Source organism: Takifugu flavidus, chromosome 8 (assembly GCF_003711565.1).
Source record: "Takifugu flavidus isolate HTHZ2018 chromosome 8, ASM371156v2, whole genome shotgun sequence".
Taxonomy (NCBI): domain Eukaryota; kingdom Metazoa; phylum Chordata; class Actinopteri; order Tetraodontiformes; family Tetraodontidae; genus Takifugu; species Takifugu flavidus.
In genome coordinates, this window is record NC_079527.1 from 9,896,944 (window position 1) to 9,922,566 (window position 25,623).

Genomic DNA, 25,623 nt, shown 5'->3' on the forward strand with positions numbered 1-25,623 from the left:
ATATCATCACGGAAAGGGGAGGAGGACTGAAACCGCTGTAAACAAAGTCAGAGTCAATAGATGAAGGGGGAAAAACTATACAGTAGTGAGTAGAAAGGTGAACGCAGTCTGCTCTGTACGTATCACTTTCATTTCCTGTCAAATAACCTCAAAAAAGGGAAGCGAAATGTCCAAGGCAGTGGGCTAGATCTATTTCCACATTAGCCAGAAAAACAAGCTGAGGGAAGAAGAAGATTGTGGAAGAATTTATTGTCAGTGATCATATGAAGCTTTCACTCATGTTGTTGTCATAGAAGCTGAGGTTGTCTGATGACAGCGCCATCCTCAACTGGTTCCAGAAAAGTGGCTGAGCCTTTGGGTTTCTGGGCCAGGATAGTACAGACTTCCTGCACAGCCTTTTCCTCAGCTGCAGGTATTTCAGTTTGGGGAACATCTCATCCAGCAGAACCAGCACAGCTGTGTCTACCTGTGGTGGGAACAGAGATCTTTCAGTGAATAGGGAACCGCGGCAACAAGGGAGTGAAAGTCTCGTGACTGACCTTCTCATCCAAAAGCCGTTGCTGAACCATGAAGAAAGCCTGACGGATCACGCCGCTCATCGGCTCAATGGTGCCAGTGGACAGCACGAACATGGTCTTCACGCTGCTGGACACAGCGTTGTGCAGGTTTTCGATGCAGGAGAACCCAGGAACCCAATCTCGTTCCTCCAAACAGAGGCAGAACGTTCTGTGTGCAGAGTTCTCTAGATTGACAAGTAGCTCGTTGTAGACCCAGTCCCTCACAGCCAGGTCACTGGTGTCGAACACCACGAAAGCATCATAGTTGTACTTCGTATCCTGGCCAGTCAGCTGGGAATAGCCTTTAAATCCCGCCCAAAGTACTTGTAAAGAATACCAAAGATCCCAGCCGTAGAGGTGCTTGAGGAGGGGTAGAACAGTGAATCCAAGAACCAAAAAGGAACAGACGACGGAAGCTAAGTTACCATATATGTCCTGGCAGGAGCGCTGGTCCATGGACAGGATGGTTTTGCCACGCTGGGATTCTGGATACTCACAGTGCACGTTTGTGGTCAGGTGGGGAATCTCGATGGGAGTGTTGCGCAGAAAGTCCGCAAACCAAGAAGCATCACAGTCGCACTTGAAGGGGTTGACGTGGAGGCTGAGCGTCCGAGGGCCGCTGCCGTTTTTGAAGGGGGCGGGGAGGAAATGCTGGTTCAACTGTTTGAGCTGATTGTGGCTGAGGTACAAACGCTGCAAGGAATTCATGGCGAGGAAGAAACTCCGGGGGATGTAACCGATGCGATTGTGGCTGAGGTCCAAGAGGGATAAGGGTTCTGCAGTGTGTACGACAGTATAAGGCAAAAAGGAAATGAAATTCTGACTAAGGTCCAGGTGACGCAAGTTGCTGAGCACGGAAATGTTCTCCCACGGGAAATAGTTTAGCCGATTGTTGCTGAGGCTCAGGTTCTGCAGGCTTCTGGGAAGGTTACACAGCACTTCCGGAGAAACCAGCCTGAGCTTGTTGTCCGATATGTCCAGGTAGGTGAGGCTCGTCAGGTTGTGGAAGAAATTAACGTACTGGTTGTTTTCCGAGCTCCACATCGTGTTCAGGTCATTGCCGTTGAACGACAGTTGCTTTAAGGAGGCGCTAACCAGCCTCTGATCGATCCGCATTGCGATGGCGTTGTTAGCCAAACTCAGGACTTCCAGGTTCACCAGATTTTTAATGAAGGTCAACCGGTGGCCCATGCCCCTCATTTTGAAGTGAAAGTCGTTGTTACTCAGGTCCAGAAGCTTTAACGTGTTATTCAGCTCACTGAAAGATTCATTATAATAAAAATCCAGTCTGTTGTACGACAGGTTAAGAAACACTAAATGTTTCATGCTACTGAACATCCCGTACTTCAATGCCTGGCTCATGTAATTAAAGGAAAGGTCCAAACAAACTGCGTTTTCCATCCCCGCTAGCACCTCCTGATTAACAGACATGATGTCATTTTGAGAGAGGTCAAATGTAACTTTATTTTTGCAAAACGTTTCCCACAATGGTGAAGACTGGGTTGGGAAGGACTGTGACGTTTCCAATCTGTGGGACTGGTCCAAGAAGTTAAATCCAAAAGTAACATTTGGTTTTGTTTCCATAAGGAACGGTTGGGAAAAACTGAGGTCACGCACGTTCTGGTTACGGTGACTTTCTCTCTCGGCAGGTGAAACTGAGCACTGTGGAATGAAGCTCAGTCTGTTCTGGGAGAGGTCGATGTGGACCAGGGAAGGTACCTGGTGCAGAGCTTTCATGTTGATGTTGTCGATGAAGTTCATCCTCAGCTCGAGTTTCTTTAGGTTCCGAAGCTTGGAGAGAACCTCAAAGCTTTGGCCTGAAAGCGAGTGGAAAAAGTTGCCGCTCAAGAGAAGATACTGCAGTCCAGATATATCGCCAATGTGTGGGGAGAGGAACAGTTCAGGAAACATCTTCAGGGGCTCGTAGTTGTAAATGAGGCTGATCCAAGCCAGGGAGGTCAGCTCCGCAAAGAAGGTGCCGTTCTGTATGGCGTAAGAGAGGAAGTTGTCCGAGAGGTCCAGCATCTTTAAATTCTTCAGAGGCCGGAAGAGACCCTTTGGGAAGGTTCTCAGGGAGTTCCCTCTCAGGCTCAAGTAGGTGAGGGTGCTTTTGTTGGCATAGAATGACTTTGAATGCAGCTGGAGTGGCAGGTGTCGGGGGCAGGGAAAGCAGGGCCGAGCTGCGCGGTCACAACGCTGGCAATTCCACTCCAGGTTCAATTCTCTGAGATGTGTCAAGTCAGCAAAGGCTCCTTCCAAAACCTCAGTGATTGTGTTCTCGCTCAAGTCCAGAATTTCCAGTGAGCTGGGCAATCCTTCAGGGACAGATGTCAAATTATTGTACGCCAGAGTGAGCGTTTTTAGATGAGAGAGCTCCCTGAAAACAGTCTTGCTGATTTTCAGTGACTGCTGGCAAGGGTTCGCGTAAAAGCAGTTCTTGGTGAGATAAAGTTCTTGGAGATGTGGCGTTTTTAGTGGTTCCACGATGTTGAAGAGGTGATTCCTCTGTAGATTGAGCACTCGCAGGTTTGCAGGTAACTTGGGTAAGGAGGTGAGACTGTTTCCTGACAGATTCAGAACCTGAAGCAGCGACAAGTTCCTGAAGACACCGTGATCGATCTTAACCTCACAGTCGTGCAGTGACGCCTTCATGCTGGACGGCTGACAGTTATCCGCCATCGTGAAAGCTCGAAGGTTCGGCACACCCGACAGATCATACTGCCACAGGTGGCGGATCTTCGTCCGGCTTAAACGGAGCGACGTGACGGTGTCGGACTTGATGAGGGGGACGCGTCTGAGGGGTCTGTCGGAGCAGTCTACCCTGGAGGTGTTCGCGTCAGTGTCACATGGCAAGAAGATGGGATTTATGCTGCTCACAAGTGGAAGCAGCTGACAGAGGATCAGGAAACGCATTGTAGTCTAGAAGAGGGGAAAACTCTTTTAGATGTCTTGATATAAAGATCTTCCATGTGACCTCTGCAGCAGTCCAGAGCTATATTATTATGCTTGATATTTATCCAGTTTTTTTAGGAGATCTTCAATTTGTGAACAGAGCACTAGAATGCTGCTGTGTGTTGTTATGTAGTGTATCAAGACTTTCGTGATATAACGTGTAGGATAGAAGCTAGACTGAGCATTGCAGTGTCATTAGTAACATCTGAAATGGAAATACTGGTGATGGAAAAATCACTGTGCGCGTGTGGGTGGGGGTGATTCCAGGAAAATCAATTTGTCTAGATGCTGCCAAATCTTACACAATAAACATTTAAAGCATTTCAGCTCTGGATGCCCCTGTCTGAATTATAAAGCCCAACACAAATGTAGAATCCTGGAATCAGCTTTTAATTTACGAGTAAGTGAGACATTTTTCAAATGCTTCCCTAAAGGGTCATTCTAAAGTGCAAATAGGGTAAATTACTTACTTAGATAGATCAGGAATTCAGAAGAAAATCACTCTGGGATCCACAGGCGTCTTTGTTTCATGAAGGGAAGATGAGCGCAGCCGGTGCACATCAGTTACAGTACGCAGAAGTGAAAACGCAGTTCTGACAGATGAGGAGATTTCAGAGGTTTCTAAAAAAAAACATCCTTTCTGAAAACAAAGTGTAATCCAGCCATTCCTGCTCTGCCTGCAGCCTAAAGGCAGTTTTAAAAAGAGTTTTCCTTTGTAGTTGAGCATGGAAGCCTTACTTAAACAGGTCAAAGAGACGTTTGCACCACCTTTCTGGTCCAATACATAAAGGGATTTTCCACACTAATGGTATTTTTTTTGATTGCTTTATTAAGTGCCTTGCACCAACAATTCAAAATTGTATAGGTTAAAAAACAACTACTGAAAAGCCCTTCATTTTTACATCGGTAGCAACTGCATAAAAAGCACAAAATAAAAACTGAATACATCCATTTCTGATTATTGGTGCTACATTAAAAAAAAGTTGTTTTTTTCATTAAATACAGTGTAGTTGTGACAATCACAGAAGCCCTAGATAAATACCCAACTGAATGCATTTGGCACTGGACCTTGCAGTCCTGGAATAAGCAGCAGAACATGTGACCCAGCAGGGGACCTTGTTAGCGTTTCCTGTCCATGTTAGTGTTAGAATGTACCATCGCTGTTACAAGTGCTGAACGATCCACAGAGCGACGTTCATGAAGCCGTCGGACTCTGCGTCCACCTTGGACAGAGAGTGATTGTTGCCCGGGTACCACAGCAGCCTGGAGAAAACACATCAGACCATAAAATGCTGAACCGGAAGCTGTCACCCAGTCAGAATATGTTACTGAGGCAGAGACATACTGGACTGGAACCTGCTTCGCCTTCAGCGCTCTGTAATATTCAATTCCTTGTTTGTTAGGTACACGCTTGTCTTCCTCTCCTAATAAAAGCAAAACTGGTGTTTGTACCTAGGAGGAGAGGTGACTTTATTACAGCATAATATGTTCTGCAATGACAACTACAGATGCTGGAACAGCCATACCTGTGTGACATGTTTGATGGGGGACTTGTTCAGCATCTGAGCCCATACCTCCGGATCAGGTAGATCATCTGTACTATAGTCGTACCCGGCCTCAACCATGCACCTGTAAAAACACACTACGTGTCTCTTTCTGTCCTGTGAATTGCTTAACTGAACGGCCCTGCTGGACGCAGGGGAAAACGTACCAGTCTGGAATGTCAGTGCTGCCGATCATGGAGGCCAAATTGATGACGGGGTTGCGAGCCACGCAGACCTTGTAGAAGCCTGGGTACTGACCAATAAGGTGACAGGCCAAGAAACCACCATGGGAGCCGCCAGATATGACTACCCTCTCTGGGTCAAACTCGCCATGTTTCAGGACACTTTCAACGGCAAACTAGCGGGAAAAGGGGGAAAATCATTGAGAACATAATGGTTTGTTGTTTGAACCACAGATTTGTGGATGGCTAAATAGATTTTCAAACATTACTATCTGTATAATATATATATAATCTCTATAATAATCCCTTACCTGAACATCCTTTACATCCTGGCTGCCAACGTTACCAGGCAATGAGAGGACACTGTCTTGGCCATATCCCAGTGAGCCGCGATAGTTCACTAAAAACAGCAAGAAGTCACATACGCCGGTGTGCATAATGACATTACCTTCTTTCTGAAATGTAGATGTTTTTCACAGGTGTACTGCCCCCCCACCCCAAGAGCATGTGACATGTTTAACATCAAGTCAATAAGCGAGCGGACAGGGCTGTGTGCAGCAGCAGGAGGGCCATTTCAACGTCCGTGCTACTCCCACTGAGATATGAATTATCTGGCGCTTCTGCTGACCTGCTGGCATTACCAGCAGTGCTACCTGCTCCAGGCTCTTTAAAGCACCAAATATACAATCAGACAGACTGATGCCTGTCATCACCCTCCAGAAAACCCCAAAATTTAAAGCAAAAAACAAAACCAGATCATTTGCATCCAACTTTTGATAATCAGACACTACATGGAGACACACTTTACAACTATAATCACCCCAAAATAATATTAACGGCATCCATGAGCATCTAAGGTATCGAGTGGTGCTAAAACATATATGGCGTGTGTATGTGAAGTTGCCCCCTGCTGCACATACGTGTAAAAACACATGAACTTACCCAGCAATAAAGCAAAACCCATCCTGCATAACACAGACTGAGAAAGAAACCATTCAGCTACGACCACTGAGTGAGGACCCCCTGAGTGAAAGAAGAACAATTAGTATTTAACAATCAGTAATAATAACTCCTAAGATTCTGCTATACTCTTGACTTTAAATGCTCTATATATTAGCCCCCATGACTATTGTCAAAGATCTCTGGAGTTATTAGAGACAGGTTCTGATTCTAAGAATGAGATTTGTCATTTTGCCTCAGAGGGCACAATTGTCACAGCAACGCCCCGTTGACAAGGATACAGGTCTGTAAGCATGGCTGTTGACAAGGGGGCAAAAACAATCTCAACACAACCACTGACTACTAAAAATTCTGAGAGTGGCTTTATTTACACAGGTATGGCATTTCATCTAAATCAATTCATATATTAGAGTCTAAGTAATATGAGGTTCAAACTGCACTATGGTGACATTAATGTGGAACAAGACAAAGACAAAATGAAACAGAATAACCAACCATGAGGAGTCACAATAAGAGGCAGCTTGACTCCCTTTTGAACTTCCTTTGGTTTGATTAGCAAAGCTTCAAAATCAAGGCCAGCTACAACAAGAAAAAAGAAATTCCTTATGCCATCATAACATTATATTGTTGTTTGAGTGTAACACAAAGGAACAGTTGAACGGAACAGAATTTCTGCTTTTGTTTGAATTTTCTTACGATATTGGCTGTTGTCTTCCTCTGGGGGAGGGACGAAAGTCAAGATTTTCCAGTCGATGTCTGACAAAGGTTCGGAGTCCTCTAAAGTCACCCAGGCCACTTCCTCTTGAGAATCCAAGGCTGGAAGAAATCCCACTCTCTACACATCAAACCACACGGTATTAGATCACACCCGTGACACTAGAAAGCTGTTATAATCACATTTCCAGCAACTAATTAAAAGAAAAGCCTACCAGACTTGGGGGGCAGTTTGGAGAGGAGCAGCTGACCACCATCAGATCTTTCTCCATGTTCAGCAGAGACCAGTTACCAACTTCAGACTCTGAAGACAAAGAACATCATCAGACTCTGAATGCCAAATTTGGCATTAAGTGACCAAGATATGAATAAAGCAAATATGACTCACTTGAGGTCAGATTTGTGACACTTCCAGTATTTATATCCACCATTAACAGCTCCTTCAGAAAGCAACAATATCATAAAGAGTAACTTCAGTTCTCTGTGGATAAACTAGGATATATGATGGTAGAGAGTATGCAGTACTTTGCGGCTCCTCTGAGGAGAAGCAATGATGATACGCTGACTGTCAGCTGACCAACACTGGGGAGACAACTGAGAGCTGTAGATTCCAGTAAAGCCATCTGCCAAATCACAGAAATAAACAGATTTAATATGCCATGAATAAAAAGGTGCATTTGTGAGGTGAGCACCTGGTACTTCTCACCTTCTGCAGATCGATTCACAACATCCAACACCAACGTGGTCTTCTTTGTATACCAGTCATACTGGAATAAAATAAGTCAAATGTTGAATTATTGTGTTTGCTGAAACTAAAAGTGTCCCGCGTGGGGAAAGAGGTTCTGGCTCTCACCATGCAGAGCCTGCTGCACTGCATATGCGGACCATAAACAGAACACTCCAGATAGATGATCCGACACTGGTCTGGGCTCAGCCTGGGAGAGTAGACTCCACTGGTGCCTGACGAGAGCTGCTCTGAGTGACCACAACACAAAGATATGTGAACATCTGCTAAACAAACAGTGTCAGACGATAGACAAGCTTCGCGCTGGACAAGTACTTAATTAGACTGGATTTTACTGTATGATGTTGATAATGGCACTGTGACTTAGATGGGACAAATGCTCATGTTTACCACATTTTCCACCCATGAGATCCACGTAGAACAAAGAAGACCTGATGGAGTAAATGGTAGAGACATGTATATATTTATACCTAAGTTCTGAAAATTGCCAGATTTCACTCTTCACATTGTTCAGCGTGAGTAACACTCACCTCCTGTTGGGACAGTACTTAAGACCAAGTCTGAAGGGCTCATGACACCAACCTACAAACACCACACCTGTGTCTCCTGGAGCCCAAAATGCCTGCAGAGATGGTGACAGAGTGGAATGGAGAAACATGTGTGCAAGTCCGTCAAAGAGCAAAAAATCTATGCAGTGCCGCAGAACTTGTTCACCTACCTGACCAGGTGAGATATTGTCAGGCACTCCTTCTAATACAGTGATGTTGTTACCTTCGATGTCCAAAACACAAAGTACTGGACAGCTTTTACTGACCAAACCTTCCCCCCAATCCTCATGGTAGACAAACTGCTCCCCCTGTAGGCCAATAAGGAAAACAACTCAAGAGTAAATAGAAACCTCCAGAAACTTAGATAGATTGCATGAAGTTATCATAAATATATCTATCATTTTACAGATCATTTTATACATGACTGCATGAAACTGCTGTGGGCAAAAATGTGAGATTGAGATATGAACAGAGAAATTGACAAAAATGATTTACAGTGATTTCTTTTTCAGCTTTAGCAGTTTGATTGTGATTATATATAATCAAAATGCTACACTGTACAGTAAAATGAAGACTTAAAGTATCAGTTAACAACCCTACATTATGTCAAAGATATAGTAAAACTAGTAGTTACTTTAACAGCCTCCTTTTTCTCCAGTCTCACAGTGTCTTCCTCGTCCCCAATGGTAGACAACTCCGGTGACTCAGTCTGTTATCAGAAATTGGTGATAATTAGAAGAACTCTACTGTATTATTAGTATAACTGATGTTAATATTGTTATAACCACAAAATACCTTGTACTTTTTGTTACAATATTTATTTTCTACCTGAAAGTAAGGTTCTGCCTTGGCTCTCTTCCTTTCTGCCACGTACAGCAGATGGGTCTGCGAGTGTGACCAAACCAGGCAGCCAAATTGTTCTGTGGATGAAAGAACACGGCAGGAGTGGACTTAGATAGAAAACACAACAACTAGGTGTCAAAAGAAACAATCAAATACAAAACATCCATAACTTGCCATCGTCATAGACTTTGCCGTGTTTGTTTAAGGCTGTTAGATTGATGCTCTTCATCTTGATGTTCTTAGTCCAGATCTGAAATGTCACATTTTCTTAGTTTTCATATTTAAAATTTAAATGCTGAGACAAGATTCCCCTCAGGGATAACACATTACATTATGTAAACATGGGTTATGAGTGGAACAGAAAGGTTTCACAAAGAGTTCTCTTAGACAAACAGCTACACACACCTCCAGAAATTGTTTCTCCTCTCCTTTGATTACGGATTCTCTGAGGACAGCCTTCATTTCTCCTGAGGGGGAATCCTTGGTGAGCAATCTGACACGGGGAAAAAATATTTAAAATCAAATGAAACCTAATGCAGTGAAGATGAACAAATTGGGGTTTAAACTATCAAGATCTTCACATACTCTCCTTTAATCTCTGTACAGTTTCCTGAGGCTCCAGAGAAGACAACTGACTTGTCATCATGGAAAACAATATACTGTCTGCAAAACTTGACTTTCTCATTTCTCTCCAGGTCACTCTGAGTCCATTCTGCAGCAAAAAAAGTAAATGAAACGGTATTAAAAGCTAATACACATATACAAATACATCTAAAGACAGTCGAGTATGAGTTACCTGTGTAAATGTTGGTGTATTTGCCTCCATACTGAGAGGTGACAACAGGACCCACATCTGCTCTATTCAGAGAGGGAAAGAGGCTGAGATCTCTGTACAGTCTGGCGATTTCCCCGGGTTTGGTGATCATCTGAAAACATGCAGAATAACACCTCACAGCACGTCCTACTGGAACAAACTGGCCAAAGGCGAACAATGCCCTCTTCATTTCCGAGCTACGAATCTGGCCGGCCACAACAGGATTATATCTTAAACAGAGTCACAACAAAAGTCAGTAAAATTAGCTTGATTCGCAGTTTAAATCAGTCGAGATCGTATGATAAAATAAGCTGAATCCTCTGTTTTATTTTCTTTTTGTTCGTTGCCGTGTCTGATGAGGAAGTTCCCGTGACAGCTGACAACAACTTAACAAGTGCTAGCTTGAATCAAAGGTACTTGAGGTCTGTTTTGTTTTCTTGGCCGTAAATAATATAAGCTTCGCATGTGACACCTATTTTCCAGAGGTTGCTTTTATATTCGTACAAAATAATGTGTCATAAAGTCATGTAAGATTCATACCTGTGGCTCCATGACAGTTGCCGTGTTTGATGCTAAGCTACAAGTCGCCAATGTACGAGTTTTGCGCTACAAAACTAGATTATGATACACAAATGTGTGCTTCCGGTTACGTTCCAAAATTAAATACAACGCTGAGTAAATAATGAGGCAATAAATGAGCGAAGGATTAAAATTGATTACAACTTTGTAGTAAATTAAATTTTAATCGAATTTTAGAAAATTTGTCATAAAGAAAGGGGGAATTCAAAGGAAAACCTTCTGTCTCCTCCTATTTTGAAGGCATAAAGTGTAAAAAAAAAAATCCAACAGGAAGCATGAGAACGAATGAAATATCAAAGATTTTTGTGCCTCCCTTTCTTTAAAATAGCTAGCATTTTGAAAAGATTTACTTTAAACATTGTAAAGTGTATTTAAATTTTGTTATCAGTCACATGAGGAGCGTGGAGATGATTATTTATTTATTTATTTATTAGTCAGCTGAGGTAGGTGGGGTCACAAAGAGCCAAGATGGCTGACACGAATGATCCACTGTCAGATGACGAGAAGGTTTGAGGACAATTTGTTTTTAATTCATTCGTTAATCTATTTATAAGGATATGTTCTTGTTACATTATTGTACATTTTAATATCTTCGTGCGATTTAGAAAAAAAGATGTCTGACAATGATAAAGCTTGTTGATAAGCTAACGAACTAACCCTAAAGAAAAGCTCATAACTGACTGGGAGGGGGGCGGTTAAACACATCGTGCGATGAATACTGTTGCATGATAATTCTTTTAAAGTTGACATGACAGCCTTTTTGCAGAAATGTTCCTTTAGTGCCATGCACGACAGTGTATTGCATATCCCATTTTTAAAAAAAAAAATCATTAGCTAATTTAGCCAATATTGTTACTTTGAATTTGTGCCAAACAGGTCAAACGGGTATCTAACAAAGATCAATGAACACATGTCACCATATGAGGGTTGAAATATTTAAAATCAGCCATTATGCACATATAAAGTAGAAGAGCCATCCACGCTTTGTATGGTTAAGGCTAAGCGTTTCATTAATTCTTCCAAAAAATATTGATTTGGACCTCAAGGAAAGATAATTGAGTGAAGCACACACTGGTATGAAAGCTAGAGTCCAGTCCAGTGTGTTTGCAGCAGTGTGGGTTGGGAAGAGCCCTGCAGATGATATGTGGCACTTAAATGTCAAACGGCACTTTGTTGCTGAACTTTCTCTCTCTAGTTTAAAGAAGCATTTACTAAAATACCAGTATTCATGGTTTTGACGCTGATCTTTTTCATTTACCTTCATAGGTGAGCGTAGTCACCACCTTTGTGACCCATGCTCCACCAGGAGAGTTCAACGAGGTCTTTAATGGTAGGATGTAACAAGACATTCTTCTTACTACTGCCATAAAAAAGTAACCCCTGACAATGCTGTTGTTTTACTATATAATACTTGCCACAAATGGTATCATCTTTTATTTCTCTAGATGTGCGGGTTCTTCTCAGCAATGATAACCTCCTTAAGGAGGGAGCATCACAGTAAGTAATTTCACCTTCATGTAAAGCAGCAGATTTCACACATTCCTAACCCAGATGGGGGCAAGGCGTGCCCTACTATTCAAGGGTCATAAAGACGGGGGGGAAGTGTAACGCAGACACAATGTGGACTAGTTCTGTCTTGTAAAAAATGTGCCTCAAATCTGTCTCTATTCTGTTTGTGCAGGGCTTTTGCCAAATACAACATGGATCAGTTTACTCCCGTCAGACTAGAGGGCTATGATGAGCCAGTATGTTTTATCATAAACTTCTCACGTTCAAGTTCAGTGAAGCAAAAGCTGAACCCACGTTTATCATTTCTAACCTCTCTCATTCAGGTCCTGATCACAAAGCATGGTGCCCTGGAGCAGGGGCGGTTTTTGGACCCCCGAAACTGCTTGTCTTTTTGCTTTGACTACCTCAAAAAAGAAGTGAGTGACGTGCAGCCATACGATGGAGAAATTCCCCTGAAGAGCTGGAGAAATGCCATCGATTCCGCCCTCAGCGGCTACGTGAAAGAGCACTACCCCACCGGGGGCTGCACAGTAAGGAACTCAGACGAGTAGACAGCAGTGATGTAAACAGTATGAAATACTGACTATGTGTTGCAGGTATACACAAACACAGATGAGGGCGAGGAGTCAATCATAGCCTGCATTGAAGGGCATCAGTTTCAACCCCATAATTACTGGTATGGCATCTTCTCTGCTTTTGAGTTTATGATATTAACTTTAGCATGTGTTATTGAGTAACAGTTCACGTCTCAACCACAGGAATGGTTGCTGCAGGTCCGAGTGGAGGCTGACCCTCGGACAGCCTACTGGTCAGGTGGCTGGAGTGTTGAAAATCCAGGTGAAGTGGCCTCAGTGGCTTCAATGAATGTGTTATTTAGAAGATAAAGCTTATATCGATGACTGCGATCTGTCTCCAGGTTCACTTCTATGAAGATGGCAATGTGCAGCTGGTTAGCCATAAGGATGTAGCAGAATCAGTAACAGTGACTGTAAGTAAACTAGGTTTAGAAAGTGAATCCTTTTGATTTCTATTGGGATAAATATTAATGTTTGACTTGCATGTAGAACCCAAGCCAGACAGCCCTGGAATTTGTCAAAATCATCATGAGGGAGGAGGATGATTACCAGGTGAGTTAGCTTTTGTTATTTACAAGAGTCATTTAGTGTCTGAGAAGATCCACTGACAAGTTTTGTTTCTATTCCCAGACTGCCATCAGTAAGAACTACCAGACCATGTCTGACACCACCTTTAAGGCCCTGCGACGCCAGCTGCCTGTCACGCGCACCAAGATCGACTGGACCAAGATCTTAAGTTACAAAATTGGCAAGGAGATGCAAAATGCTCAATGAAAGGCCGTGGGTTGCCCAGGGAGACGCAGCCTTCTTTCTGTCCACAACCCACTTATACATGCACAAGGACCGACCAAATTGCAACAATTTCATTAGGGGGCATCTGTGTTCTATAAAAAGCATAACTAAGGATTTGCAGTGTCTGACGCTCCAATCTGACAGGATTTGGGATAAAATCACGATTGGGCTGTGCTGAGGGCTGCTACCTTTCACAAGCAAATCTTTTCCATCTTTCCATGTTGTAGTTTTCGTCCGCTGTCTGTCCAGCTGTGAGCATGTCATTGTAACGACGTCAGCATGCAGAAAAGAACAAATGCAGCTGAAACGTGTAAGCACGTGGTCAAGGGTGTGATTGGTGGGAAGAAAACTCTGAATCTCGGAAAAGTAGAACAGAGAAACATTTTTCAAGTCATGAGCTGGAAATTGGGTGTTGTCGTTTACAAGAATTTGGGAGTTGCATGATCCTCTGCCTAACTGTCCCTGCAAATCAGTGTGTTTCAGGTTGGAGGAAGCGTTTACTGGTTCTGTTGTGCAACGCTGACATAGGTGACTGGGAGTATAGAGAAGCAACCTCTATGCTGCTGTCTGTAAAGCGTGCTCTTATTTTGGCGAGACCACTGCAGCTTTTCCTCTGAAGGGAAACATCCTCATATTAAAGCTTTATTTGCAAAAATCTCTTTCCTATGGTAAAGACCCCAATTCTTCCACTCATGTATGCAAAATTTCTATTTTAATATGCCAGGGTTTTTTTTGTTAGTTCTTGACTCAGGATGTTGCGCTCTTAACTGTAATAAACCGCACAATCGTCCGTGCCAGTTGAACTAAAATTGTGCTGCATTCACCTCTCGCACTGTACTACATCTGTGTGCCAGTCCATAATATTCAACATTGTTCTGACCCATTCTGCTGTACAAATAAACTCACTGAACTACTACTGCTAGATTACGTCTCATGCTTCGCGCACCGTGTACGTTTTATTGAAAGTACCACATGTTGCATATTTAGGTGACAGAAACATTGTCCAGACAAACACACAGCATGGATCTTTCTGGTTTAATGTTTGTCTAAGATAAATCAACTGATTTTAAAGCCTAAAAGCTCAAACATCCGATGAGACACGAGATAAAACGGCACAACAGTCACAGTTGAAATGTTCAGATCTACTCCCCATAATCTTCACTGGTGTCATCATGAGGCTTATCAGCGTTTCCTCCATTACAGAGCAGAAGAGGGAGTGAACTGAACTCCCTGACCCGACATATTCATCGTGAAGCCATGAGGAGAAAACAGCATGCGCTCAAAGTACAGTAAATGATGGCTTTTTCAAATATCTTTCCCCACTGTGATCTGTGTTTTTATAAAGAAATATTGGAACAAGAAGTTACTATGAAGAAGTGACGATAGCTGTACATTTCTGATATTCTAGTGCATGAGCATACATTTAAAGGGCTCGCAATTGTGCTGTGAAATCTTTTTTTTTAAATTGCATTGGATAAAGAATTCAACTGGAAAATGATCAATAATATCTTTTTTTTCTAAACATTAAAATGCATTTAAAAAAACTGGAATGTAAAAAGAAATTTTAAGAAATCAAATCTCATGCTACATTTTACGTAGTCCTTTAAACTGTCATTCATTGTGGATGAAGAGGTGCAGTGGAAGGGACAGACGTGCCTTTTATAGTGCAGTGGTGCGGCTATAATGGTCAGAAAAGATGAATAATGAAGTAACCAGCAGCTCGGATGTGGCTCAGTCAGTTAGCTGCTGGAGGACACCAGCAGGTCGGGCTCTTTGGCTTCTTCCTGCCCGCTGTGTCCGCAGGTTCCCGTCAACTCTGGGAATGCGCTGGTCCGAGAGGAATGACTCGGGGATCCCGGAGGGGGGCTCACGCCTGGCTTCTTAGGAGGGGTCAGCGGAGGATGTGTCCTTTCTGAGCGAGGGGGGAGAGGGGAGCGGATCCCTGGGGACAGGGGTCCTGCGGAAGGTGACCTACATCCGGTAGGGGACGCGGCTACGGCGCGGTAGTCCGTGCCAAAGGGAGAGTTGCTGATGGGTGCCAATTTGACACCTGCCTGTTGACTGGTGAAGCGGGACAGCACCTGTGTTACAGTGTTGCGGGCCAGCTGCTTTGCTGCGCTGTGCTCGGGCGGGGGAGGGATGGAGGTGGTGGGTGAGAGATCCCTAGGGGAGAGAGGCCCGCCGTGCTGCTGCAGCTGCTCCAGCTCGGCCTGGCTCTGGAACTTGTGTCTGGCTGCCTGGAAGCGCTGATTGACTCCAGCCTGATAGGCGGACTGATGGAAGCCTGGGCTGCCCAGGCGCTTGGTGAGGATAGGGGAGGAAAGGGGAGAAGAAGAGAGGGAAGAGGAGGCAGTGCTGGAGGGAGACTGAGGATGAGGATGAGGAGGTGATTGCAGAGGTGCTCCTCCTCCATTTTCCAGCAGCACTCCATTTTCTGCTACTTTGTCCTCCTGTGTCACATCTGTCTCTCTATGAGCCTTACACCCATTGACCTTTGACACTGAGGTGGACTTAGAGGTGAGAGTCTTCCCATCGAAATCAGTTTGTACAGAGGTGGACACCATCTTCAGCTTTGGAAATGACTCCTTCACCTCTGACTCAGGTTCCTTTACCTGCTTACATCTCCCAGGATCGGTCAAAGTCTTCCTCAGCTCTTCCAGCTGCATCTCAAGCTCCCTATTCCGTCTCTCCTCCTTGCCGAGTCGGGCTTTCATCTGCTCACGTTCTGTGTCAAACTCAGCCAACTGCCTCTCAGTGGCAGCTTCTGCCTGGGCCACCCGCTTCTTCTCATCTTCAAGAAGGCCTTGCAGTCTCTCGAAGGCACTGGTCTCCTCTTGAAGCAAGGTGTGAAGTCGGGAGGCCTTCTGAGCCTCCTCCTGGGCCAGGCTGCTGGCTTTCTGCAACTCCAGGGTCAGAGTTGAGGAGAGCTGCTGCTGCTGAGACAGGGACTCCTCCACCTCATTCACCGTCTGTGCTTGTTCCTTCTCTAACCTGTCAAAAGCGGCACGCTCCGTCTCCAACTGAAGGACAGGGAGAAAAATACGCATGTGAAGAAGTGTTTCCTTAGTTTGCCACAAGAGGGCAAACACAGGTCAAACCCGACAGACTGTAAATACCTTACAGACATGATCACATTAAAAATGTTTAATATTAGACCTCCGATTTCAATAAACTAAACTATAATAAACTACCGACCAACAGGGACTGCAAGGAAGCATTTCTGATGTCGGAAATGAGATATTTTCTGGTCAAATTTGTTTAAAGAAAGCCGAGGTTGTCATGAGGTCATCGCAGGACGCGTGGGCTGCTTCAAAGTTCCGATGACTAAGCAAGAGAAATAGGAGTAGGATCATAATCTAATGTATACAGAGAAGAAAAACAACAGAGGCCGGAAAGCCTGGGAGACACTGAGGAGCTCCTTTTTACATAAGGCTCCTGGAGAACGTTTTTACAGGGGCTGACTGTGTGCTCACGCTGTGTGAGCATATGTTGACCTTGCATTGAACACGGACATCCATTATCTCAGGTTTCCTGTGGCTGTAAAGCCTGCTGGACAACTAAACAATGGCCTCTTCCTCTCGTTTCCTATTGAACAGCCATGTGCCTGTGTTTGAACAGGGCAGGTCCTCTCCACCCTGCACGGTTACACAACTGGCACTCAACGGCCCAGTTGCTAAGTTTGAAATCACAGCTTCCACTGGCACCATACAGGCAGTGGAAGAGAAGCAGAAACATCCATGTGCTCATTTGTTAGCAGGAGAACTCTGGCTTGACTTTTCTTTTTTTTCCCACACCTGTTGCAGCAGTTTGTCTCTTTCTGTCTGCAGCAGCGAGGTGAAATCGTCACAGTGTGCAGAGACCTGAGCACTTCGTCTTTTCTCCTGCTCCAATTCAGCGATCATCTGTTAAACATAAAGAACGAAAAAATATCACATATCCCGAACATTTCTGTAGCAAGTAAAAAGGTCCCTTACAATGTGCTACAGTAGCAAACAATAATATACTATTGCTGCTTGACATTTAATGTGATTTCTGGCACATTTCTGATGCAGTCAAAATGTAACAGTAAATATCATTGACTACATTTGGCTTTGGCTTCTTTTATGATGGTTTTATGCCACACTAGAGTCCTGACAGTGGGAATCAGATTTCATCTGTTGTCCAAACCGTTCACTCAGGCTTTGAGACTCCAATAAACTCTCAGACTTTGAGCTGGACCTTGATAAAGCACTACATTCCCCCAGGGTGTGGCTAAGGTCTATGTGTCAATAGATGAGTACTGAGGTTAAGACCGTCCCTCACTGTTGTGCCAAAAAGGTAGGTCTCCCTGACTTACCTTTTTGTGTCTGTTCTCAGCAGCAGCTAGCTGCCCCATCATCCTCTCCTGCATCCTTTTGCAGTGAGCCATCACCAGTTTGAGCACCGCCAGCGGGTTCGGACCCACCGCCCGTCCCTGCGGGTGCACAGGAGAGCAGCTGAGCATGTTCTGCCGTTCCTCTGACTCGCTGTCCCGCTGCAGAGCCAGGAATGGATCGCTGAGGTCGTACTGGCCATAACGTTCCTGAATGAAAGCATCTCTCTGCTGAGCCTGATGGATAAACACAAATAAAGGAGAGTAATGCTTTGTTTTCCTGTGCGTACTTCACTTAAATACTAAATCTGACCTCACAAATAGTTTGGAAGCTGATCGTGCTGAACTGGAAATACGCAGTTGTGCCTCAGATTATAATGTACTCAACTCTTACAAGGTGACGATGCAGAAATTCCATGCCGCATGTTTAAGCTTGTAAAATGCAAAATATGCATGTAGCCTTTCATTAAAGGTGTTTACCGGGGTAAATGTGCTAAGAAATATAGAAGTTAATACATTAGTGTTTTTCAGAACACACACACTCTGAAAACTAACCATTGGGGTCAAGTGTGTGTGTTACAGCACCAGAAATCCAATTTTGTATGTGTCCAGGAAATGTGTGATGTTATTGTCAGTGAGTATTAGCAGATGGTCTTCCTCTCAACCCAAACACAAAGAGGTGAGGCTGTGCAATCACCCCCCTCTAACATAAGCAGATGTTAACTCCTCCCCAGGGAAGAAGGGGTGAAGGAGCAGACCATGAAATCTGAAACACACACATACATATACTGAGCTGTGATGATGTCATCATGTACTGAAGTTAGACTGACAGAATAAAGTGATAGCACACTTGGGTCTAAACAGAGTGCTTGACTAATTTCAAGCTTTAACCCCCAAAAAAGCAGGAAATAATGGAAAACAGTATCACGTCTCACTGCAGGACACAGGGGTGGGGGGTTACACTTAGTATGTCTGAGTTCTGTGTGCTTGAGCGATGATGTAAGCACATGCCGCAGAGTTCACTCCACGTGTCTTCAGGGCCCATCACTGTCTCGCAGCCCTCATCACACACCCCCGTATCTGTGGCCCCCGCTGGCCCCCTGCCCAAACATGCATGGCACCGCATTCTTCTGCCAATTCATCATCACTTTGCAGAAAACAAATCTCTCATGTCTACCTCTCCATCAGCCTCTTTTTCTCATGCACTCTGACTTTGCCAGCACACACACACACGCACACACACACACCCTTTAGGCATAAGGAAGAAGTCTGTATTTGAGGCTCATTCCCTCGCTGAACAAAGAATGTGACCCTCAGTGAAGAGATTACAGGACTCCAACAAAGACTCTGTTTCAATGCCTCCGGTCTCGCGCATTCATGGATGACCCAAAAGAATGAATGTGTGCAGAATGTCTTTGTTTCTGAGAATGTAAAAGTAGGTGTGTCTAAGCATTGTGTGCATGTTTACTTGCAGTTCCATGCATGTGTTACTGTGCAGGCCTTTGGAGTCGCTTCTTCTTCAGGATTCAGGGTTAAATGCCTTTCCTGAGCTAAATGGCTGTTTAGACAGACGGTTTTGGGCAATTCTGAGAGTGGACTCTGTGTGTGTGTGTGTGTGTGTGTGTGTGTGTGGTGTGTGTGTGTGTGTGTGTGTGTGTGTGTGTGTGTGTGTGTGTGTCCTAGCCTATGGCCTCTTCTATGGTTTTCTTGGGATACTCCCGATCATAATAATAGGGTGTGCTTGCCTTTATGAGAGGACACAACGAGCCAAGATCTCCTCAGCTCTCCTCTCTTTATGTCCAGCCACTGATGACTGCTGCTCAGGCCCTGGGAGGGATTAAACTATGCTATTAATAGATTTTCTACTCCTTCGTATTAAACATTTGCTTCAAGAAGCAACTGAGTTTTGCATCGTCACATCCACAACACAGAAGTTACACAACGTGACAGAGGACTGCCCTTTTCACCACCATCACGGCCAAGATTTACCGATAGTCTGAGGATTTTAAAATCAACACAAAAACAACCATAAAATCAAAACTGATGGTTATTCACTGCAGGTTTCCTAATGAGATATGCTTTAACATGCTGCATTAGCATGCAATTAACATCACAATGGGGTCAAAATCTTAACTCCTGCCTTGGAGTTTTAGGACAAAAACAACTTCTGCACAACTAGTATTTATGTATTTGTGAGCCTTTGACTTTTGACTGACATTTTTGGAAACGCATCATTGGTGTCTCGAGAGAATCACTGCATCTCACCATTTTATTCCTGCAGGTCTAATCAGGTGTGAGAGACAAACTTTAAGGTTTCACCTGGAAGAAGTTTGTCAGACACTAGCCTCAGGGCACAATCGTGTCATTGTGTGAGCTGGGGAGAGGAGGCGAGTCGGATTTCCACAGTCCTGCAGAGACGCCCTCACAATGAAGCTTGGGAGCTGGCGTGGGTTACTATATGCATATCTCTAAACATATACAGGTGAGCTACAATGGAATTAAAATGCTGTCTGTGATGAAAAAATCCATGTATTGTAACAAAAATACTTAAAAAAAAGGAACCACGTATATAAAGTATCCCTGACGAAATACAGTGGATACAATCCATAACTGTCCATCTCCAGCACAGCATTTCAAATCCTGAGGATTTGCAGTGGGGGGTTTGAGGAAACATATACATTCCTGGTGGATTAGACTGCTCTTCTGGAGAGGAGCTATAGACCCAAAAAAGACAATTAGGATAGCAGGACCAAACCTGCCAGAACTGTAAAACACAGCATTTAAATGTGCCTCTTGGGGTTTCGCAGTTACGCTGTCGTGGTATTTTCCCGACTTGTATCCGACTTTATGTGACAAAGACTCATGAGGAGAGGTTCTCTGTACTCCAGCGGGTTGAAACTTTCCACTGCGACATGTCAAACACTCCACAATTACATTTCATAACCTTGACAAGAAAATAAATAGCATACCATCGTGGTTCTTCTACGATGAGCAAAATAAGCAGCTGCCAACAAAGCTGCGGAAACACAGCTTTTTATAGCCAGTTTCTCCACGACTAGACTGGTCGATTAGGAAATAGAACTGCTGGCTTCACCAATTTACTTCAGTTTATACAGATTTTCTGTCATCTGTCACCTTTTAAAATACGTATTTATAAATGTCATTGGATTGGAGACATGAGTCAGCTCTGACTTTTGTGAGCTACCTATCGGTCTTTCTTCACAATTCAATTCATTTGCAGTTAGTTTCCAAATCCCAAAGTTGAACTCAACAGAACATCTGACATACTAGCCCAAGGATGCATAATTAATTGGAACTATGGAGTCAGCTATAACAGAACACAATGCAAAAGAAGGACCTGCAGACTTGTTTTCCCTTTTTAAAAAGCCATAAAGAAAAATGAATGAATTAAAAAAAAAACACACACACAAGTTCACATTGGTTGACTCAGTTAATGTTACACAGATTCATTTGTCCAGGTGAGGTAGACCGTGACTGCTGCAGACTTCACCCTAAAGCCCCAGACTGGTCCCTGGCGTTGGGAGCCTCTGTTGTGCCAAAAGTGGGAAAGGTTGAAGAGCTGTGATTTCTTTCCAGTCAAGCGTAAGCAAAGGTGTGTTTGAGGTTTAAGCTGTGTCCTCCCCCCCTCACCCACACAACTGCAGAGACACAAAACCTCACTACTTTATGGTCCAATATGGTGCAATAAGCCGAGACTTCCGGGTAATGTTTAGCAAATGCTGCCGCCAACGGTGGTGAGCAGGTGCTCCATTAGAAGGGCTATTTCAGAGTAATTGGGCATTTTTCCGGTCCAGGAGCTCGCTCCCAGCACTACACTGAAGACATTGTGTTATAGTAATTATTCATTGGATGTGTGATCTTTTTAATCCCATTTTCCTTTCAGCCATCTCAAAAACATGTCGCAACTAGTCTGGGGATTCTTTTATGCATTACGCAATATCGTATCTGAAAGGAGGCTTATTGTTTTAGCTGGAAATCATGTGACTGCTGCAGAAAATAGACAAAGCACTTTGGGTATCGGACATGACATCATGTGGAAAACAAAAAACCGGCCCTGCCGAGAAAGTCCGCCACGTTTTGAGCACAGACACATCCTGACTGGACCAAAATGGTCAGCTAAGGGCTGAGTCATACTTTCAAACACTGACATCCTGGTTCAGTATTCACATCACCAGGTGTTTAAGAAAGCAGAGAGAAGTTCATCTTCTCACATTTATTCTCTGTGCGCACATTCCTAATTGTCCTTTCAGTGGAAAAGGATTAATAACACTGGTTTCAACACAGATGTATTGATCAGTTCAAAACAAATGCCACTCCTGCAGAAATCCATTATCCATCTTCTCAGGAATGTTCCCTCTAGTAAAATTGCTCATCTGTGACCTTTGTGATGACAACCGAGGCGACTGCAATTAAGAATGTGCACAGGCAAGTAACACCAACTCCAAAGGAAGCGAAGGCTGTAACCGGGTTTGCAATAAAGCTGCTGGGCTCAGGGTGGAGAAAGGGTTACAAGCACACAGACGCGGTTGTCCGGGGTGATCTCAAGGCATCCCTGGGATCATGCTGATACGCAGTAGAAAAACATGTAGACTCACAACTTTATATTGGCTACGTTAACCTGTTGTCTCACACTGTCCTGCTCTGGTCAAAAAACCAGTGCACGGCTCCCCAGTGAAAACAGGGGAAGTTGCCGATTTGAACTTACTCTTCTGTACATTCGCTCTACAGTAAACAGTGCGTGTGCATGTACAAACAGGATAAGGATCACACGCAAAGATGAAACACCCCCCCCCCAACCACACACACATACAGACTCGACCCTCTAGCCGCGATGCGGTAGCGTGTGTCGAAAAATGTGGAAAAATCAAGGAAAATGGGAAGAGCCCTATAAGCAGGGACATAAATTTACGCTGGAACTCAGACTGCACGAACAATGAAGCGGCGAGTTTTCCTGAGGTGATAAATCAGCATGAGGCTGGGTTTGAAGTCTGCGTGCGAGTTGTTGTGGTTGGCGTGGCTTCCCCCTCTGGGCCTTGGCAGCTGAAATTTTCCCAGTATCCTCAATTTCTTGCTGGATAAGCTCCATTATCATTATGGTTGCTATAACACTCACTATTTTGATCACCAGTTCAGACATTCATTGAAGATTTTAGAGCTACACGGAGGGGCTGCTATATCGATGAGTGGCCTGACAGTTATTCCACCTATCCTTAAACACGTTTGAGCTCCTTTTTTGCTCAGATTTCAAGAGGGCTTCTGCACCCGGTAAACACATCTAAACATAGAGTAGATTGGGTGTAGCCAAATCTGAATAATGAAAGAGTGAAAATTCAAAATGCCAGAATATCAAGGAAGCTGAGCAGCAGCACAGCTGGCACTCTGATGGAATGAAATGCACAGGAAACCGAATATCTCCTGTGCCATTGTCTTTACTGGCTCTGTTTCCTGTTTATACATTACCTCCCTGTTAGTTCACATTCTTTTTGAGGGTGTAATCCTGAAACAAGTTAATTTTGGTGTGGATAGGTCATGGCTTTGAGTGAGAGATCCCATCATTTCTAACTCACTCTGAGGGCATGTATGACAACATCCTGGGCTTCCAGTTCTCCTTCCAAGATACTCAGCAGAGTCAGCAGCTCAGCTCTGCTCAGAGCCTCAATGTTCATCTTCTCATCCTAAAACAGAATGAATTACAGCATAATAATTAATCCAGTCATGTAAAATGAATGTATGTGTATTATCACAGTAACATGCCAATGCAGCATTTTTGCAATAAAATGGTATAGAGCTGATGTAAGCCTTGGCTGTCCCATTTGTAGCCTCAATGGGGTATGCTAACATTAACATAAAGGAAATCTTTAGTACCGTATATCTGCATGTTGATTTAATAGGCGCCTGAGAATAATTGTCTCGCCTATTATTTTGTTGCTATCCTCAGTGAATGCATTACTACAACATAACTGTGTCATACTTCACAGAGCTCAAGCAGAAGGCTTTAAACCAAAAACTTTTTTAATGATGCTTACAAGATGCATAACGATGGGTGCCACAATGGTGGCAGATTAATGGAGATGTTCTGAAATACTAATGATTATGAAGCCACCTAGGTGTTTGAAAACACTCCTCTTCTCCTTTCCAGTAGCAAAGCACTGTTATTATCACAGAGACATGTGTAAATTCCTGCATGCTGTCTGTGGCCACATATTTAAGGTAAAGCAACACAGCATGAATGTTTGGGCAGCTATCAACTTTACATACGATCGCAGCATATTTAAATGATTGTGAATTTTACTATTAGTGTGGCTTGTGGTGCCGATGCCTGTCAATCTGGGAAAATCATTGCAGCATTCCAAGGATTCCCACACCCTGGGAATTGTCAGTCATAAGTGAGTCCCTGGTTCTGCATGGTTTTAAGTTACAGGATGCCAGAGAGGCTTTTTGATGCCGAGCTTAAACACTTCTTGTGATGGGATGGTACAATCATGCAAATTAGCAAGTGCTGGTCTTGCAAATATGATCTTATTTCTGTACATCTACATATTTCTGTTCCGTGTCTTCCTAATTAAGTCACAATAGAGTGAAATTTGATTGACCCTAAGTGACAAACGTGGAAAGAGCTGTGCTATTCTGCCCACCAGACTCAGTGTGCAAAGCAGTAAATAAGAGCAGTGGCTGAGGAACATCCACCTGCTGTCCGGGCCTTTGTCTGACACAATACTGCCATTCTTATTCAGGTTGGCTACGTACAGCTCAAATTCTGAATGTAAAATAGCCATAAACGCGGAACATCCATTACATTTATCGATTGACCGGCGTGATAATGACAAAATCAATAATGCATCAACATAAACTGAAGTATACACACCCATTAGCCTGGAACTGAACTCAAATCGTTCTCAAGACTCATGAATTAGCCATTTTGAAGCTTATTTTGACTGTCTGATGCCATCTCAGCCACGGTATTGAAGATTTGTCATTTCGCTAAAATAATCTAAGTTCCTTTTAACAATAAAAGGTAAAGCCCTCTTAAGGACTGGGGTGTTTATATACTTTTTGGGCTGCAGATAACTGAAGAAACAATAGTTAAATGAAAGGTTCGCCCATTCTAGCGTCCTTCCGTGTAAACGTACCTTCATGCGCGCTCTGCCTGCGGTCCTAATTGTTCTCCGGATTCCAAAAACGAGGCTCCACGCGAGGATGAATCAAGGCGCCCCTCTGTCACTGACGCTCTCGCGCTGGTGCCAGCGTGAACAACAGACGTTTAGTGACGAGGTCGCCAGCCAATCAAAGGGGCGTTGCTTCACAATCTGGCCAATGGTTTTCGAGCTTCTGCATAAGGGCGGGTACATGGGCGTGTCCGACGCAGTGGGGTAAACCTCTTTGTTTAGGACGTCCACTTTTGATTTCTTTTTTAGGTTTGACGATTTTGTTCAGCCCATGCGGTTTAGTTGACGTAGAAGCATAAAACAGTTTATTTGATTTTAATGTTTTTGTCCTAACTATGCCCATATTAGTTTTGAGCAAACCGTGTGTGACAGTTATAAAACACGAGTGCGAGGACGAGAGGTCGTAAGATCGTACTTTGTTTCTAAAGTTGTGTTTCACCTCCCCTCATTGGTTAAACGACAGCATCGCAGCAAGAAACGTCTAGAATGGTGCAAATGACTTCAGAACAATAACAAGAAACTAAACATGGATCAGTTCCTCTGGAACGATCCATGTTCCCAAAGTCAATTTAATCTAATTTCAGCATATTTGCCATTTATACTAGTCTGGTTTTTGTCACAAGCACTTCAGAGTGACTTCAATGTCTCATGACAGTTTTGTGCTGTCTGATGGGGTCAGGACCACAGCTCACTGACTGACATTAGTTCATCTTCTGACATTGTGAATCACTTAACCATCTCAGGGAATCTGTTAAATTTGACATTTTTCAC

The 25,623-nt window shown here is 43.8% G+C and overlaps 4 protein-coding genes across 5 annotated transcripts; 1 reads left to right on the top strand and 3 right to left on the bottom strand.

Moving 5' to 3' along the window:
* Nucleotides 1-227: 227 nt before the first annotated feature.
* Nucleotides 228-4,183, bottom strand: tlr9 (toll-like receptor 9). The gene is made up of 3 exons (XM_057041798.1): nt 3,980-4,183; nt 540-3,476; nt 228-466 (listed from the first exon to the last, which is right to left on the bottom strand). Exons 2-3 carry the CDS (start codon nt 3,468-3,470, stop codon nt 260-262), a joined length of 3,138 nt encoding a protein of 1,045 aa, XP_056897778.1. The 5' UTR covers nt 3,471-3,476; nt 3,980-4,183; the 3' UTR covers nt 228-259.
* Nucleotides 4,184-4,318: 135 nt separating this feature from the next.
* apeh (acylaminoacyl-peptide hydrolase) lies at nt 4,319-10,549 on the bottom strand. Of its 2 annotated transcripts, XM_057041800.1 has the most exons (23): nt 10,400-10,549; nt 9,842-9,971; nt 9,631-9,757; nt 9,451-9,538; nt 9,220-9,295; nt 9,031-9,122; nt 8,837-8,911; nt 8,373-8,510; nt 8,185-8,276; nt 8,045-8,085; nt 7,763-7,884; nt 7,616-7,676; nt 7,435-7,532; nt 7,298-7,349; nt 7,125-7,213; nt 6,892-7,030; nt 6,691-6,774; nt 6,178-6,258; nt 5,547-5,635; nt 5,221-5,411; nt 5,036-5,138; nt 4,855-4,961; nt 4,319-4,772 (listed from the first exon to the last, which is right to left on the bottom strand). In XM_057041800.1, exons 1-23 carry the CDS (start codon nt 10,409-10,411, stop codon nt 4,673-4,675), a joined length of 2,187 nt encoding a protein of 728 aa, XP_056897780.1. In that variant the 5' UTR covers nt 10,412-10,549; the 3' UTR covers nt 4,319-4,672. The 2 variants fall into 2 exon arrangements, with proteins under 2 accessions (XP_056897780.1, XP_056897779.1); XM_057041799.1 differs by lacking the exon at nt 10,400-10,549 and having other exon boundaries at nt 9,842-10,064.
* Nucleotides 10,550-10,806: 257 nt separating this feature from the next.
* On the top strand, nt 10,807-14,230 carry LOC130530551 (F-actin-capping protein subunit alpha-1-like). The gene is made up of 10 exons (XM_057041807.1): nt 10,807-10,945; nt 11,705-11,768; nt 11,884-11,935; nt 12,120-12,183; nt 12,271-12,477; nt 12,544-12,623; nt 12,706-12,784; nt 12,864-12,935; nt 13,012-13,074; nt 13,153-14,230. The coding sequence occupies exons 1-10, from the start codon at nt 10,907-10,909 to the stop codon at nt 13,294-13,296; spliced, it is 864 nt and encodes a 287-aa protein (XP_056897787.1). The 5' UTR covers nt 10,807-10,906; the 3' UTR covers nt 13,297-14,230.
* Nucleotides 14,231-14,330: 100 nt separating this feature from the next.
* Nucleotides 14,331-24,968, bottom strand: LOC130530548 (CTTNBP2 N-terminal-like protein). Its single transcript, XM_057041801.1, has 5 exons — nt 24,817-24,968; nt 23,254-23,361; nt 17,651-17,902; nt 17,109-17,216; nt 14,331-16,334 (listed from the first exon to the last, which is right to left on the bottom strand). Exons 1-5 carry the CDS (start codon nt 24,820-24,822, stop codon nt 15,054-15,056), a joined length of 1,755 nt encoding a protein of 584 aa, XP_056897781.1. The 5' UTR covers nt 24,823-24,968; the 3' UTR covers nt 14,331-15,053.
* Between the last annotated feature and the right edge of the window lie 655 nt (nt 24,969-25,623).